The following is an 18,439-nucleotide window of genomic DNA, read 5'->3' on the forward strand; positions in this document are numbered from 1 at the left end:
GACTGCAAATGGCACCGTCTATGGCCCCTAAGTGTTTGTGTGTAAGTTTTCATAAACTTTAACTTTTCATAATAGGTGTGTATACATTTTATGGTAGTAAATGATAAAATAGGCTAGCATCTACATATATTTTATGCATTCATGAGATATCTAACTTTCCTAATTTTTTTTCAATATTTCCAAGCTATGCAGTTTATCTATGGGTTATTTTCAAATTGTTACAAACCTTCAAAATTTTTTTCCAATGTATTTATTGAAAAAATTCCACGTAGAAGAGCACCCACACAGTTCAAACCTATGTTTTTCAAGGGTCAGCTGTATAACCTTCTATATCATATGCATATATTACCTCCTTTAAAGAACAATTAGAATAGTTTTTAACAGCTGATCTTTAAAAGGGTGACTATCTGTATGTGTTCCTTTGATTGCTGTTGAGAACCTTTATTGTGGCAAGGGAAAGTTAGGCTTTTCTTTTTCCTCTCTTGGAATATGGATATGAGAACTAGATGTGGTTCACAATGGTAATGATTTGTTTACCTTATGTGTTCCTGAAACAGGTGTGTTGCCGCCAGACTGATTACTGGCAGTTTGTGAAAGACATTCGGTGGCTCAGTCCCCACTCAGCCCTTCATGTGGAGAAGGTAAGTAAAGGCAACCACAAGGCTTCATTGTTTGATGTTCTGTATGCAGAGTCTCCTAGGCTAGAGGTTTGGCATATGGCAAGGAGAGGAAATTATCCCTGTCAGATTGATTTGGAGAGGAGGATGCTTTTAAAAAAAAAAAAAAGCCTTACACACTCCTTGCTCTAGGCCACTTTCCCTCCTCTAGGGAAGGGGTATAAAGTTTTGTTATTTTCAAAAGATTTGCATATATGGGACCAGAATGAAGCTTTTCAGAATCCAGAGCAAATGGCAAGAAGTTTTCTGAATGGTTAGGGGTAAGTAGGACTGATACGTGGTAACTGCTTAAGAAGAAGAGGATACACCAAATACAAAAAAATGTGAGGTTCCTGGAGGCCAGTGTCAAATGGAACCTAATACATCCCCAACAACTTTAGCTTCCGTTATAGCCCTTTACTCTCTTGTTCTCTCAGCTCAGTATAGTAGCTCTGATTCCCAGCCAGGGACAGAGCTAGAGCTCCAGGAGGTTAGGTAACTTGGCCAGAGTTACAAAACTAGTCCACAGCAATCACTGTCAAATATATATGTTTATTTATTTAACCCTTGGTTGTGGAAATTTTCAAGCATAGTCAAAATTAGATTAGTGAAATTAACCCAAAATATCCATCACCCGTCTCCAATACTTACTGATTCATGGCCAGTCTTTTTTTTTTTTTTTCATGGCCAGTCTTGTTTCATGTATATTACACTTACTGCCAGGTTCATTGCTGAGGCGATGTCTGGAAAAGTAACTTATTTTTAAATGATTAGGGAACCAAATAACAGGGTGGTCACTCTGGCCACTTTTCTGAGAAAACACCAGAGCACAGTGATTTTCTTACATGGATTTTTTTTTTTTTTTTTGGTCCTTATCACTTTATTTTCCCCACCAAACCCCCCTCTCTAACTTTCTTTTCTAAAATGTGTTGCTATAATCGTTTCCTCTTAGAAGCTACCTGAAAGTGCCATCCATACTTTTTTTTTTTTTTGCACTGACTGTGGGCTATGAAACCTTGCTTTTAGAAATAGCCAATAGAAGTACGTTTCAAACAGAGAATGCTGTGGTGAGAGCCAGTAAGAGGTGCTCAGGTGGTTTCTCTTTGGTAAAGAATCTTTGGGGGCATTTTTCCTAGATTTCTTACCCCAGGTTTTTCTTGCCTTCTTTTCTGGTTGTTGTTGTTCAGTCACTAAGTCGTGTCTGACTCTTTGTGACCCTGTGGACTACAGCACACAGGCTTCCCTGGCTTTCACCATCTCCTGGAGCTTGCTCAAACTTATGTCCATTGAGTCAGTGATGCCGTCCAACCATCTCATCCTCTGTTGTCCCCTTCTCCTCCTGCCTTCAATCTTTTCCAGCATCAGGGTCTTTTCCAATGAGTCAGTTCTTTGCATCAGGTGGCCAAAGTATTGGAGTTTCAGTTTCAGCATCAGTCCTTTAAAAGAATATTCAGGACTGATTTCTTTTAGGATTGACTGTTTGGATCTCCTTGCAGTCCAAGAGACTCTCAAGAGTCTTCTCCAACACCACAGTTCAAAAGCATCAAATCTTTGGCGCCCAGCTTTCTTTATAGTCTAGCTTACATCCATACATGACTACTGGAAAAACCATAGCTTTGACTAGATGGACCTTTGTTGGCAAAGTAATGTCTCTGCTTTTTAATATGATGTCTAGGTTGGTCATAACTTTTCTTCCAAGGAGCAAGCATCTTTTAATTTCATGGCTGCAGTCACCATCTACAGTGATTTTGGAGCCCAAGAAAATAAGTCTGTTACTGTTTCCATTTTTTCCCCCATCTATTTGCCATGAAGTGATGGGACCGAATGCCACGATATTCGTTTTTTGAATGTTGAGTTTTAAGTCAGCTTTCTTCCTCTCCTCTTTCACCTTCATCAAGAGGCTCTTTAGTTCTTCTTCACTTTCTGCCATAAGGGTGGTGTCATCTGCATATCTAAGGTTATTGATATTTTTCCCAGCAATCTTGATTCCAGCTTGTACTTCATCCAGCCTGGCATCATTCTGCATATAAGTTAAATAAGCAGGGTGACAGTGTGCAGCCTTGATGTCTTCCTTTCCTAATTTGGAACCAGTCCATTGTTCCATGTCTAGTTCTAACTGTTGTTTGTTGACCTGGATACCTGAAATAGAAGACTCTATGAGAGAACCCTGGGGGTCAAGTTCATTTTTCCTCTGAATATCCCAGAATAGATGCCTCTTTGGAGTTAGAACATAAAGAGACAGATGTAGCAGCTTTGTCCTCTCCTGGAGCTGCATATTATGTCTTAACTGCTTAGTCCCTTTCCAGTGGTCCACACCAGCAGCAGGGCCATTAATCTCTTCCCTCCTTCTCCTTCCTCTACAACATCTAGATGCTAGCTGGAGGGTAAATACCTCTGATTAACTCCTCTGACCTTGCTCAGTTTAGTTTTCATGCCATTAGGCCTCAACTTTGCTGGATTGATCAGGATGTATATTTTGACTCATGCTTCTTTGCTCTCAGTTTATCAGCTTGCACGAGAATGGCCAGAGCAGCACGGATGGTGTGAGTGAACGTGCCGTGGCTGAGCTGTGGCTGCAGCACAGCCTGCAGTGCCACTGCCTCTCAGCCCAGCTCCGACCTCTGCTGGGGGACAGGCAGTACATCAGAAAATTCTACACAGGTAGGTAGAGGTTACCTCTCCAGGATTGCTGCATGGACTTCCTCATTCTCCTTCACTTTACTATTCTTTATAGACCCACTCTTACCCTGGGGTCTCATACTTTTACTTGATATCACAGAGATTCTAATCAGAAATATGTATCTAGTCTTCTCTCTAACATCTTATGTAAAATACAGTCACGCTCTATGTTAAGGTATTTCCCTACTCTTATACACACAGATCAATAAGAATAACTACTATGGCGGGTAGGAAGGGAGAATGAGGACTTAGAGTGTCTTAATATGGACAGAGTTTCAATTTAGGAAAGTGATAGGGGAGAGAGATGATGGTGAGAGTTGCACAACAATGTGAATGTATTTAGTGCCCCTGGCCTGGATAGTTAAATATGGTTAAATAGTAAGTTTTATATTATGTGGCTTTTACCACAATAAAAAGCATTAATAAAAGAATTTATACTATTTACTGAGAGTTTTCTATGTTCTAGTCAGTGTTATCTATTTTTTTATACATACGCACTTAACAGTAACCCTGAGAGTTGGGTATTAATACCCCTGTTTTCTAATCAGAGAAGCAGAGCTCAAAGGAGGTCAGGTGATTGGCCAGAATCACCCAAAGCCAGAGATCATATCTGGGTCTTTCTGATTTTGTAGCCTCTTGTCATGGCCTCTTTGCTATACTGCACATGACTTAGCCTCTCCTGTACTTTATTTGTCCCTGGTTTCCCTCTACCCACAGTGATATGATTCTCCTTATCTTTGCCTTTTCCCTCTCTCCTTCCCTGACCTTCTCCCAGGGCCACATAGGGAGGCTGAAGTTCTCCCTAAGGGGCTCTGTCACTGCAGTAGTTTTCTCTCCCCAGATACTGCTTTCCTGCTAAGCGATGCCCATGTCACGGCCATGCTCCAGTGCCTGGAAGCAGTGGAACAGAACAACCCTCGCCTGCTGGCTCAGATCGATGCTTCTATGGTAAAGGGGGCAAGGAATTATCTGTGTCTGTCTTCTGGCCTCCTAGACCTCACCATAATATAACCCTGTGTAGCAAACTACTTCACTTAGGCAATTATGAGCTGCAAGGCTCTCATTAAAAACAAACAGAAAACTTAGAAAAGAAGAGGAGGTACCATTAAGTATATGTTGCAGTGAAAAGCCTATTTGTAAGTAAGCTTAGGTCTGTTTGAGGAGGGAGTTGTCTGTTTTTTTTTTTTTTTCATCCTTAAAAAATCTTTAGTTTGAGTAAGCACCTCCTGAAGGGCAGGCTTGAGAAAACGGCAGAGGGATGATGGTGAATCAAGCTGACTGTAGCTAGAGCATCAGATGTAGTGCAGCCTAATGTAACGTAGAATCATTTTCTCCAAGGAAATTTTGTTATTTTGTGTTGCTTATTTTTCACTCTCCAGGTCACTCGTCCCATCACTAATATCAGTGCCTCGGCTAGAATGGAGTCACAAGCCCTCTTTCTCTTGTGGAGGGATCCCCTATCTCTCCTGGTTTTAAAATTTTGATTCTTGCTTGCCACCTATTGAATATTCTCTACATGCCAGTCATGGTGCTATGCACAATACATGTGTCATCTCATTTAATCCTCACAACTCTGTAAAGTAGACATTAATCTCATTTTATAAAGGAGGCCACTGAGGGACAGAGTAGGTAAATCATTTGCCCAAAGTTTGGACCAAATAATTTGTGATAGGGCCTGGCTTTGAGCCCCAGTGTGTCTGACTTCTGACTTCTCGTTCATAGACTTAAGCCCTTTACTATATTGCCTTCATGATAAAGCACTCCTGGTCTGATCACCTAGGATTCCAGCTGCAGAAGCTGTGATGTTTGCCAAGACTTTGAGATTTCAAAGTTGTGTGCTGTGGTAGAGGGTACCTGTGCTGTCTCTACAGGTCCTGGATGCAGTTCAAACCTGCTGCCAAAGGCCAGTTTCTGCCAGTGTTTCTATAATACTGTGCTTTTCCTCTGAGGGCCACTATCCTTGATTCTGACACTTTTTTTTTTTTCCATAGTTTGCCAGAAAGCATGAGAGCCCACTCCTGGTGACAAAGAGCCAGAGCCTGACAGCTCTGCCTGGTTCCGCATATACTCCTTCAACCAACAGTGGTCAGCATTCCTACTTTGGGTCCTTCTCCAGTCTCCACCAAATCCCCCACCACAGCTTAGGTATGAGGGCAGTGAGGGATTGTGAAGACATGTATCTCCAGCCTTGGAAAACAGAGGACATAGTGGTTGCTCACCCACTGGCTATAATAGAACCTCTGGTCAGTGCAGTTTGTCACACTTCATGTCTCAGTATGGAAGTCTTAAAGAGGATATAGCAACTAGCCTAAGATAATGCAGTAGAATCATTAAAGTAACAGAGAAAAGAGATGTTTTTAGTTTCCCCTGGGTTTCTAATCCACATCACCAAGAAGGCATTTCAATAATAATAGCTAACATTTCTTCAGTTCCTGCCACATGTCAGGCTCTGTTGCCAGCAGTTTGTGTATATTATCTCATTTAATCCTCAAAACAGTCCTATGAGGTAGGTATTATTATTATTGCTCATTTTATAGATGGGGAATGCATACTGGTAGGCAAATAAGCCACTGTCTCAAGAGCTCATGCTTTTGGCTTAGCTGCTTCTCAGTGAATTTTTACTTACTTTGAATGACTTAACCTTTTTTGAGGTGACATCATATGTCCTGGGCACCCCAATTTAGGGAGTTCAGTCCTTAGCTATGGAGAAGCCCTTCATACATACCAGCTCAAAAGCTCCCAGCTCACCTTTCCCTTCTCTTTCTTTTCATATCCTAGAAAGAAGATCTACTTCCTTTTCACTCTCTGGCCCGCCCCGAAAACCTCAAGAAAGCAGAGGGCCTGTCTCAGCAGCAGAGGATCAAACCGTCCTAGACCCTCTCCTTCCAATCACTGCATTAGCCAAGGACTCCCCCTCGACCCCCAATGAGATGAGCTCCAGCACTCTGACCAGCCCCTTGGAAGCATCCTGGGTCAGCAGCCAGAATGACTCCCCAAGTGATGCCAGCGAGGGGCCTGAGTACCTGGCCATTGGCAACCAGGACCCCCGGGGCCGGACCGCCAGCTGTCAGAGTCACAGCAGCAATACTGAGAGCAGCAGCTCCAATTTGTTCTCCTCCAGCAGCTCTCAGAAGCCAGACTCTGCTGCTTCTTCTCTAGGGGACCAGGAGGGAGGTAGGCAGAGCCAGTTGTCCAGTGTCCTTCGCAGATCTAGCTTCTCAGAGGGGCAAACGCTCACTGTCACCGGAGGAACAAAGAAGAGCCATACTCGCTCCCATTCGGACACCAACATCGCCTCCAGAGGAGCCCCAGGTAATGAGAACCACCAACCGCATGTCAGAAAGGTGGCCTCCGGAATTTCCGGTGGAAGGGAGATTTGTTCTTAAGGGTCTTCAAATGGCAGGAAGAGAAGTTATGTTTCTGAAGATATGAAGAGTATCCTGCTTATAGTGAAAAAGAGAAGTTTGTAATATAATATGGATATCTAAATCCAGAATCTCTCTGAGGATACTTACGTTTGTTCATTTATACATTGCTAAATAGTAAGTGTTTTCTTGGATTCTTTCATAATTCTTTAGCATCAGAGGATAATGTGACTAATCATAGTCTAAGTTTTAAATGTGTCTCTCAGACAGAGGGGAAGTACTAATGAGCTTTAAAAGTAATCCTGTTAAATTCCTTCCCTGAGAAGTTTGGTCAGAATATAATAACAATAAGAGAGAGGCAAACTGATACTAGGGTTCCCTGATTAACACTAGAGATGTAGTGAGTGTCCGGTGACGGGACCTAGTAAACAAGTAGGTGCGCTGACCGCTGCATCAGTAATTCAGGCTGAAAGGCAGTTGGATAAGGAGGCCTTGGCTCCTGGGACCACCCTCACACAAACACCAGCTGCTAGCAGAGAGCACCCCAGGCACGGCCAAGGGGGGTGTCACTGCTTTTAGTGTTTCCCTGCTATCATCTTTCCTAGGTTGTTGGTATCTGGCAGTCTTTGGTTAGGTTTCATTTGTAAGAACATCTCCATAAAAGCAAGTGGAACATGGACCTTTGTGCTGAAATCCAGTTCTGGGTGGAAAAGCTTTGGATATAAAATATCAAAATAAAGCAGAAAAAATTAAGAGCATAAAAGGAAGATATTCTTTACAACTAGAGCTGCTGTTGATTTCTGTTTATAATTTCTAAAAGGTGAGAGCTAAGGCCCTCATCTGAAACTTCTGAATTGCAAACTTTTGTCTCTGTTTTCCCCTCAAGAATGTGGGTTGGCTCATTGGAACTGGTTCAGAAACCAAGAAACCTCCAATTCAAAGTCTGTCTTCCCATGAGCCTTCTTAGATGTGAAGACTGCATAGGTTAGACCCTTACTTCACATCTCCTGGAGCAGATGCGGTGTCTGCTGTACTGCAGGTTGCTGGCCTTTGAGCATGTAAAACTCCCCTCTCCCCATTCTTGAATCCATGTGGATTCCAGAAACCACAGTAACCTGCATTGGAAAAGGGAGCCAGAGAAGACCTAAGCAGGAGGGTCTGAGGGAGTATGGGTCCTGTGCATCTTCTCATACGTGCCATCACTCTGTCTGTACTAGGGTTCCCTCTCAGGAGTTACACCCCCACCTTTGCTGGATAAAAAGACACTCTTTTTCTCACTCTCTGTTCTCGTTTTCTGGACTCTCCTCTGCACCTGTCTGTCTACATACAGGAGGCCCCAGGAATATCACCATTATAGTTGAAGATCCCATTGCAGGTTTGGGAGCCAGTCCTCCTCCTCTCTGTCCACCACCCCCTGTCTCCTTTTGCTCCTCTGTGACCATCTTGCCTAGTGCAGAGCTTCCTTTTCCATTCTGGTGTCAATCAAGCCTGGCTAGTCTGGTCCTGCTGTGATGCTTGGACCTGGTCGTAAAATGATACCAATATTTTTATGTGATACGTTTTCTGCTTATGACTTCCAAATGCCTTGTTCCTTCTCTCAGCAGCTTTTGGGAGGTAGAATTCATACTTGTCAATCCCGTATTGCCTAGAGGTGAAACTGAGGCCTGCTATTTGTTAAGACATCATGATGAATCAATGGCAGAATTTTTCTTATAACTGAATATTTATTATGAATTACTTTATTTTCCTTGAATTAACACCAGAATATGTTTTCTCCTCTTTCTGTGATCTTGGATATGAGTGCATGTTTTTGCCTCGCCTGGAATCCCCTGTTTCCTTTTTCTTTTATCTGTCTTCCTTCCCCTGTAAATTCCATCTCCCCCAGCCCTACCCCTTCATTCCAGCCATTGCACAAGATTTTTCTAGTGACTTAAGTCTGTGTCTTTGGTTTTCACAGTGGTATTCAAACTGCATGTGTGTTCCATTCTGGGTACATAATGCATGGAGATACTGATGCTGGAATGTGTCTGCAAGGCAGAGTGGTGAGGGTGAACTGAAAATGATGAATGGCTGAAGACACTGGCAAAGAGGGTAAAGAGAGACAAGCCTGCAAGACTTTTGTTTAGAAGAGCATTGCCCTTAAGGAGATGAGAAACTGTGAGATGACAGATTTCAAGTCAGTATGAGGAAGTTCTGAGAATTAGAGCTGATCAGTTGAATGGGCAGCATCAGGAGGTAGTGAGGTCAGTGAGCAAAGCTGGACAGCCTTTTCATATGCAGCTTCTCGCATACATCATCCTTCCCTCTGTACTAGGGTTTTCCTGGTAAATGAACAGGGTGCTGGTATTGGAGTGTGTGTTGTGCACTGATTTTGACTAGGGACCTCAGAGGTTGTCTCTGTCATGATTTCTCACCATGACATCACGGTCACTGCTGGTGTGTAGTGAGGAGCAGAGCCCACTGCCAGGGCCACCAGGGGAACAAGGAGTTATTGCTTACCATGTAGGAGCATTTTTTGTGAGAGGAGCAGTTGACAGATTGGCACCATCTGTCAGGGAAATGGGTTGGATGCTGCTCAGTCATTCATTCTCCCAGCACATCCTGCTCATTTCTCAGGCACCCACCTGCTTTTCTGCCTGCTCGTCCTTCTGTGGCGCTGGGAAATTTTGTGTTTCCCTTTGGAGAGGATCAGTTTCCATTTCCTGCAAACCGTGCCTGCAGCTGTTCCTCCCCTTTCAGTTCTCAACATTCCTTGAAAACTTCTACCCAGACACTTCCTACCTTGTAACCTTCTTTTGAAACCCCTCCCTTCCTTTTCCAGGAAGGCTGAGTCCACAGCCCTGGGGCTGAGCCCCTTGGTTACAGGGCCATCATCCTTGGCTTCTCTAGCATTGTTTTGATGCTTCTTTTAAGGGTATTGCTGGGTGTTATTTTGTTGTTCTGCCAGTTCAAAAATAGGTTCAATTTGTAAGTATGACAAATTTATATTTCAGGCTCAAGAGAGGCCATATCCTAGTATTTTTTTTAGAGACTTTAACCCTTTGATATTGTTCTAAAGTCTGGTGTCAAGGGATCAGAAAAGTTGCAATGTGTTTGTGAGGACTGTTTTCTAAACTGGTTAATCAAGAGGGCAGACATTGGCTGATATTCCTGAAACACTTGGTAAGAAGATGGAAGAGGAAAGAACCGATCATGAATCCATGTTGATTTCTTTTTCGCCTGTGTTGCTGCCTTCCGGGTCTCGTTTTCTCTCTTTTCTCCTTAGAATACACTGACTTCCCACCTCCCTTCCTCCGTGTGTTCCTGCATTCTTGGATTGTGTCCTATTGGTGTGCCCCCTCTCTCCTGTCCGGGAGGGCGTGGGGAATGGGAGCTGTTAGATGTTGAAACTCCAAGGTTGGGAATATATGTGTTGCTCACCTCGTATGTGTGTTTTTACTCCCTGGTGGCCACTGACACTAGAATCCTGCAGTGATAAGTCGAAGTTGAGAGGCCCCTTGTCCTACTCTGGTCAAAGCAGTGAAGTCAGCACACCCAGCTCTCTGTACATGGAGTATGGTAAGTGAGCACTAGGAAGGCCAGGCTGCAGTCGTGTCTTTGCTGTGCTCCCCCCGTGCCTGCCACGCTCTGAGCTGTATGGCTCATCTTAGCTCTGTGGAGGGCGCACACCATACAGTCTCACCCTCCCCTTCATCATTTTCAACCCCTGTGCTAGAAATCACACGGCCCCACCATTTTTTCTTGCTCCTCTCTGCTGTAGGAGTCCCACCGTCTCATGCTGTGGGTGCTACCACCGTGAATGTCTGGTGAGCCAGCTACAGTGGCTCTCTGAGTGGGTGAGAGAGACCTTGAAAAGAGGCCTTTGAGTGTCTGAGCCTAATGACCAGAAGATAAACTCCACATTGAAATTATCCATAGGAAGAAGACATTTGTTTCCTTGTCTGATTCGCAGCACAGGTTTTTTGTTTTTTTTGTGGGTAGGAGGATGTGTAAGTCATCTTTAAATTTAGGTGGTCAAAGGGTGGTCTCCAGGCTCTCTCCATTTATTCTGCCATTCTCTAACCTAGGCACTTAGTGCTTTGGGATTCTGAGATTCAGAGAAACTGCTTTAGAAGGTAGACATCTTTCTAACCTATTATTGGGAAAGACTTGTGAGCATCTTTAGCATTAAAATCATCAAATTTCTCAAAGAAGCTTGGCTGTAAAGAAGATTTGCTTTTCAGAGCCAGAGCTTTTGACATCCACATTCCATTTTCCCACAGAGGGCAGTCAGTACCTGTGTTCAGGAGAAGGCATGTTCCGAAGACCATCAGAAGGACAGTCCCTTATCAGCTACCTATCTGAGCAGGACTTCGGCAGCTGTGCAGACCTGGAAAAGGTGAGGACACTAAGGAGCCACTGAAAAGCCCATGAAGACAATGGCACCCCACTCCAGTACTCTTGCCTAGAAAATCCCATGGACGGAGGAGCCTGGTAGGCTGCAGTCCATGGGGTTGAGAAGAGTCAGACACGACTGAGCGACTTCACTTTCACTTTTCACTTACATGCATTGGAGAAGGAAATGGCAACCCATTCTAGTGTTCTTGCCTGGAAAATCCCAAGGACGGGGAAGCCTGATGGGCTGCCGTCTATGGGGTCGCACAGAGTCAGATACGACTGAAGCGACTTAGCAGCAGCAGCAGCAGGGAGATCTAGCCAGAGGGGTATGGTGTCTTTTGTCCTAAACAGGATTTGGGCGCACAGCAGTAACATGCATGTAGACTACAATACAGAGAAGTCACCATAAAGATAAGCTCAACAAGTTCTATCCTTGGATAACTCTTCAGGGAGCTTATGCTCCTCACTGAGTCCAAAAATACTACTGATCTTGCCTTAAAAACTCCCTTGGGAAAGAAACATTGAATTTTAGTCACATGACCTTGACCCTGGAACCTTAGATAAAGACTGTCCCTGAAATCAGCTTCTCTATTTTGTTCTAAGGCTCAGATATGTAATAAAGAAAATGTCCCTGTAGCATTTTATGGGCTTCCCAAGTGATACTATTGTAAAGAACCTGCCTGCCAGTTTAGGAAAAACTTGACTTCTCTGTCATATTTTTATGCGAAAAGTGGGACAGGAAGGCTGGGCATGGCCAGATACAAGAGCAAAGAGAATCTGGAACAGATTTTCTGGCCATCAGCTTTCTTTCTGGTGGCAGTGTACATTTCCTCTGGGTGTTTCGAATGGAAGCAGTGCACATCTTGGAAGTTCCTTTCCAAGAGACCAGTCACTGAGGTGTCCCCTTGTTGGCGCTCTCCTTCCCCAGGAGAATGCCCACTTCAGCATATCAGAGTCCTTGATCGCTGCCATCGAGCTGATGAAGTGCAACATGATGAGCCAGTGCCTAGAAGAGGAGGAAGGGGAGGAGGACAGTGACAGGGAGATCCAGGAACTGAAGCAAAAGATCCGCCTTCGTCGCCAGCAGATCCGCACCAAGAACCTGCTCCCTGGGTACCAGGAGATGGAGCATGGAAGTGAGTGAGGCTGTGAATGCCTGTTCCTGCCCCTTGAGGGCTTCTGGATAAGACATAGTACCTCGTGGGCTTCCTTTTGTCTTTATATGTTCATATGAGATGTTATACCCAAGCCAAGGGTTCCTCTGCTGTCAGAAAGATTTTCTGTGTTGTTCTGATTTTTTTTTTCTACTAGACCAGAGTCCTGGAGTTCATCTATGTTCTACCTCAGACATAGCTTCCAAAAAATAGATTTCTGATAGGAGGAGAACTGAGGCCACTGGTTGCAGATTCCCTTCCCAGAGAGCAGTACTTCCTGCTTATGTGAAACTTTTAAGGAGATGAAACAAGAAAGGGAAACGAGAGCTGGTTTCCATTTCCCCAGCATAACTGCCAGTCAAGCTTCTGTTTACTTTTCTATTGAAGTCCTACCAGGTTGCTTTTCCTGTGACCCTAGAAAGTGTCGGACACTTCTTTCTGTCCTGTTCATTACTGTTTTGTTGTTTTTTTTTTGTTTTTTTTTTTAACGTTAACAGGCTTTCGGCTCACTTCCAGCAGCTCCCAGTTCAGTTCACGTGATTCAGCACAGTTCTCTGACTCTGGCTCTGCTGATGATGAGGTTGATGAATTTGAAATCCAAGGTATGATTTAACACTTTTCAAGGGAGCTTTCATTAACTCTTTCTTTCAGTTTGGAATCATAGACCGAGAAGCTTTCCCTAAATAGGGAGTCTTCAGTATAGTTCATTATGGAATGTTGTCAGCTGTTGTAAGGGATAACTTCTCTTGTTAAAAAAACAAAACCTATTTAACATTTAAGCAGAAAAGAACACTGAAAGGAAGTGTTCCAGTGAAGTGGGCTGGCTGTTGATGTCACCCTGGAGTTTCTTCCTCAATTGCAGCTTTCTGTCAGACTCTTGCTCTAATTTCTCCTCCTAGCAGTCCAAAGCTGGCCCACACCTACGTGAAATTAGATTCCTATTCTCTTGTGCCCCATAATACAAATGAAATTGTTTCAAAGTGTTTAAAAGGAGCTTTATTATAATCATAAGAGAAAAGGTAAAAAAGAGTCCATGGCAGGGAAAAAGCAAAATGGAGGGAAAATGTCAAGTTTTTTTTTCAAAGTAGAGCTTTATTTTCTGTCCTGGCCATGCTAATTTGCATAGCAGAATCACAGATTCTTATGAGCTTCTGCTTAGAGAAGAGGAGGGGCTCTTATCTGGAAAGGCAGTTGTGTTAAATCAGGTTGACCCATGATTAGTGGGTTAATCCATACCTGAAAATCATAAATTTCTTCATCTTCCTATCAGTGCAACCAACAAATGAACAAACAGAAAACCAAACAGTTCAGGGACATAAGCTCTCACCCTATGACTGGAACCAAGAGTAATTTTCTTATAGAGGTGAATTGTGTCTATAGATCTCCATTGTAACATGATGAATAGATCTTTTATTGCATGAGGCTCCGACTTCCTGTTTATACCAATTTTGAGAACCCATTCAACTGCAGGTGTGGTAGCTGGGTTTCTCCCCCATTCAGAAATACAGTTTTTACGTATATTTTTCCAGGTCTTTGGAAAGTCTTCCTTCTTTGTTCTCCTTAATGCCTCTGATTTCTCTTTATAACAATAATAGATAGTCCCTTAAAACTTTTTTTTTTTGGTATGTGGTTTTCCAACAATTCTCCAGTTTTCTGTACGCCAACTGAATGGCCTACATTTCAGTTCTGACACTAATTCCTGGAGTTAGCACAGAGCCCACAGATCTAGGGTTCAATCCCATGGGGCGGCTCCATCTTTAGATGCTAGCTGCCAGTGGGGTCACCAGGCTGCCTGTACTTCTCCGTGACCAACTGCAACCCCCAGGGTTCCTACAACTGCAAACTCCTAGGGGAGTTCCTACAACTCCCCGCTCAGTTTTGATAATTAAGTAGAATGACTCGTAGAACTCGGGGAAGCACTCTATGATTATAGTTTATTATAAAGGATACAAATGAGTTGTCACGTGAAGGGGAAGTTCACAGGGCAAGGTCCCAAAGTGTCCTCAGCTCCTCAGTGTCTCAGACACTGAGACACTGTCCTCAGTGTCTCCATGGAGACAGGAACCTCTGTCTCCATGGAGTCAGGGTATGCCACTCTCCCAGTACATCGACCTGTTCACCAACCAGGAAGCTCTCCCAAACCTCATCATTATCAAGGTTCATTAAGTAAGCATGGGTGATTAAATCATTGGCCATTGGTGACTGAGTTCCTGAGGTGGGGCTAAAAATTCTAATATTATAATTACTTTTTTCTTCTGGCAACCAGCCCCTTCCTGAAGTTGTCTATGTGGCCCCAGGAGTCATCTGATTAACTTAAACTCAGATTTAATGGAAAGGGCTCATTATGAATAATAGACATTCCTATCACTTAGGAAATTTCAAAGTTTCTAAGAGCTCTATGCCAGAAACTGAACAGAGACCAATGTGTGTGTGTGTGTGTGTGTGTGTGTGTATATATATATATACATATATTTATAATATATAACAATAATAACAATATAATATATAACAATTTATATATGTATATAAAACTTAACTGTGGATGTAGATTTCTAAAAACAGTGTCAGCTAGCATTTGGAGCAAAAGTCAAGTCCTGATTCCAGGAACATGTGGTATAGAACTGTCATTCTCATCAATTTACTTCCTGTCTGAATACTGAAAGACCCCCTTTTATAATCATTATTACACAGATGGTAGTGAAGGATCTAACCTGACTCACAGGTCAAAGAATGGACTCTCAGTGTCAGTGGCCTCGCTGTTTTCAGGTAGCCTGTGTTAGAAGCGTGGGTGTGCTCATACATGCATGTATGTGAATGTTTGCACCAGCTTTTGTACATACCTGTGACTTGTCAGTGTTATGAGAACCAAAAGGTATAGAGAAGTGTCTGGGGAAAACCGAACTTAAGCCAACCAGAAATGATTCACTTCTTTTCTTTTTCTTTAATTTTTATTGGAGTATAGTTGACTTAAAAGCATTGTGTTAGTTTCTGCTGTACAGCAGAGTGAATCAGCTATACATATACAATAGCCGCTCTTTTTTAGATTGTTTTCCCATATAGGTTATTACAGAATACTGAGTTCCCTGTGCTGCACAATAGGGCCTTATTAGTTATCTATTTTATATATAGTACTGTATATATGTCAGTCTCAACCTCCCAGGTAATCCCTCTACCCCTTTCCTCCCAGTTACCATAAGTTTGTTTTCTACATCTGTGACTCTGTTTCTGTTTTATAAATAAGTTCATTTGTCCCATTTTTTCAGATACTCCTTTTCTTCTTCCTCATATGAGTCCAACAGTCCTCTTCTCTGAGATTATCCTTGCTGATCCTTCTCTATAGAGATTCTTTTAGATTAATGGTCATTGTTGCTGATGGAGGTAATGGACAGTGTAGAAAGAAGTGGTCAGGTGAAGAAATTATAATTCAAACCTATAGCTAAGTTACTGACACACATTTAGACAGCAAAAGTCAGATAGAATGCTATAGAAGAAGCTTCGAGTCTTCAGAGTTTTGAATTTGCAGAGCCAACTTTCAGAAAGCTACCTCTTCTCCTACTTTGTTTACAATTAGGACTTACTGCTGCAAATGTTTGGTCTTAATAACTGCCTTATGATCCAAACATGTAGACTTTCTGTAGATGGGGTTAACCGAAAACAAGTAGCAGTTGGATGTTCAAAGTGGCTTTAAAACACACAAACAACAAAATTCAGGCTTTTATTAATTTAATTAATAGTTAATTATTTTATTAATTTAAAAATTTAATTAGCAGTTTAATATTGTCAGCCACTTGCATTTGAAATAATTATATGTATAAGATTAAATTAAGATTTAGAGAAATAAAAGGAATTAGGGACCTTTTACTTCTAAACTGTTATAATTTATCCTAATATAGTCTTACTTGAGAAGTAACAATCCTAAGCCACATTTTTTTTTTTTTTGGCCACACCTGTGGCTTGTGGCCTCTTAGTTACCTGAAAGGGATGGCACTTAAGCCCCAGCAGTGAAAATTCTGAGTCCTAACCACTGGACTGCCAGGGAATTCCCCTAACTCACTTTTAAACTGGTTTCTGGGACTTCCCTGGCGGTCAAGTGGTTAAGATTTCACATGGTTTCAATCCCTGGTTGGGGACAGTTGGGGAACTAGGACCCCACATGCCGGGTGACAAAAAGAACCAAAAATCAAACAAAAAAAGTGGTTTCTGATATGTTTACAACCAAAGTCCGTTGCATGTGCATTTACTGACTGTCAGCTACTTCTTAATTGGAGCATATTCAATCTGCTGTAGCCATCAAGCATACTTTTATTTGGTCTTCCTAGCATCCTTTCTTCCCCCATTTTGGGTGCTTTAAAGTATTTTTTATAAACCAAGAATATGAACTATTTTTCAACTAAAGTACTACTTTTTCTTGTGACCCACTATCCCACACATTTTGAGGGCTTGGTGGGAAAGTGTCTCCAAAGTAGTGATTTAACTTTCTACACCCAGATTCCCAATTATGAAAGCATAATTTGCAGTTCATTTTTCTCTGCTCTAGGTTTCCTTATTGCTCTCTGTTCTTTCTTATTTGTTTCTGATCTTTAAGCAAGTTTATCACTAGTACAAAAGTCTTTCTAAAAAATGTCAGTATAGTTCTCATTAGCAATCTTTCTGATCACGTCTAGAGGTTTCTTTTTGATCACCTTGGGTAATATATGCTATTGAAGTGTCTCTTTGGATTCTATCAAAGGAAGGTTACTTAAGCATCATACTGTAGACATCATCTATGATAAATACTCTGCATAATTATAATACTTTGATTAAAATGATCACTTTCTTAGATCCTATTTCAGCAAGTAGACCTTATGGAGCCAGAAGTGTTTGTGAAGGAAATAGATTTGAAAGTTACTTCTTCCTTGCAGTAAAGTGGATATAAACTTGTAATCATAGAAAGCTTATTCATAGAAAGCTTTGTATTCATTAACATCTATTCCATTTTTAAAAAACAATCTTACTAAGGAATAATTACATATCAAAATCCACTCACTTTAAGTGTACAATTCACTGAGTTTTAGTAAATGTACCAAGTTGTCAGCCACCACCATATTCTAGTTTTAGAACATTTCCATCATCCTCAGTAAGATCCCTCTCATGCCCATTTATAGTTAATTTACCATTTATAGTTACTTTACATTCACACCCCAAGCCCCAGTCCACCACTAATCTATCTCTATAGAGTTGCCTTTTCTGGACATTTTATATAAATGCAGTCATACAGTATGTGATCTTTTGTGTCTGGCTTCTTTAACTTCATCTGTTTCTTCTGATGGTATCTGCCAAATTGATACAATATCTTTCACAGGCTCCTGATCCCAGGCAATTTTCTCAATTTCTTTGGTTTTTTAGGTTTTGTAGTTCCGTTTTTTCCTTCCTTCTTCCTTTTCCACTGCAATTTCATCAGTTCTTTAATCTTCCTTTCTCTAGAATTTCAGTCTTCCACATAGATGTACCTAGTCAGGGTCCATTCAGGAGACAGACACCACATGACAATTTGAATAGGGAAAATTTAATATAAAGAATCAGTAACTCTAGTGGGAGATTGAAGTAGTGGGAGACTGGCTCAAAAGGAGTAAAGAGAACTCTAAAGAATACAGGAATAGCATATATAAGCAGTAGTCACCATCTCTAGGGCCGAAGTAGAGGCCACAGGGAGGGAATGTAGAAGAGGGCCATACCCACAAGGCTGAGGTCCAGGCCTCCTTGCTCACTGGATGGTGGAGAAGTTCTCTGAAGCTACAGAGCTGCCCTGAGAGTGTCAGGTGATGTTGTTCATGAAAGCTGCCATGCCAACAACCCTCACCAGGAAACCATTCTCTGGGGTGCTGGAGGAGGCTGCCCCCAGGGAGTGTTGTTCCTCAGAACTCAAGGGGTGTTGGGGGAAGGGGAAGTGGTTCTTGGGAGGTACCAGGCCTGCAGCACCTGCTCTGAAGCTTTCCCAGGAGGTGCAAGGGAAGCCATTTATGAAAACTACCACCAGTTGCACTCTGCTGCACAGCCTTCTGAAGCCATGCTTACCCTGGGGAGTCACTTGCACTACAGGAGTCTGCTTAGGGGAGCATACCAGAAGCAGCGAGAGTCCCTTTCCTCCTCCAGTGTTTCTCCAGTGCCCTCTGCTGGCAAAGCTTAGCAGTGTGCCAGCTGGCAAAAGATGAGTGTTTTCAATCCAACT

General features: G+C 42.4%; 1 protein-coding gene across 9 annotated transcripts in view; it reads left to right on the forward strand.

Moving 5' to 3' along the window:
• RUBCN (rubicon autophagy regulator) overlaps window positions 1-18,439 on the forward strand; it is a 51,124-nt gene that overhangs the window by 19,930 nt on the left and 12,755 nt on the right. Inside the window, exons 3-13 of one of the 9 annotated variants that reach the window (XM_061411029.1) lie at window positions 558-641; window positions 3,158-3,317; window positions 4,177-4,283; window positions 5,327-5,480; window positions 6,114-6,647; window positions 8,031-8,075; window positions 10,163-10,258; window positions 10,963-11,078; window positions 12,006-12,213; window positions 12,729-12,833; window positions 14,923-14,997. In XM_061411029.1, coding sequence (XP_061267013.1) covers window positions 558-641; window positions 3,158-3,317; window positions 4,177-4,283; window positions 5,327-5,480; window positions 6,114-6,647; window positions 8,031-8,075; window positions 10,163-10,258; window positions 10,963-11,078; window positions 12,006-12,213; window positions 12,729-12,833; window positions 14,923-14,997 — 1,684 coding nt within the window. The remainder of the gene's footprint in view (window positions 1-557; window positions 642-3,157; window positions 3,318-4,176; window positions 4,284-5,326; window positions 5,481-6,113; window positions 6,648-8,030; window positions 8,076-10,162; window positions 10,259-10,962; window positions 11,079-12,005; window positions 12,214-12,728; window positions 12,834-14,922; window positions 14,998-18,439) is intronic. The other 8 variants (XM_061411043.1, XM_061411051.1, XM_061411037.1 and 5 more) reach the window with 8 other exon arrangements.

Source organism: Bos javanicus, chromosome 1 (genome assembly GCF_032452875.1).
Source record: "Bos javanicus breed banteng chromosome 1, ARS-OSU_banteng_1.0, whole genome shotgun sequence".
NCBI lineage: Eukaryota > Metazoa > Chordata > Mammalia > Artiodactyla > Bovidae > Bos > Bos javanicus.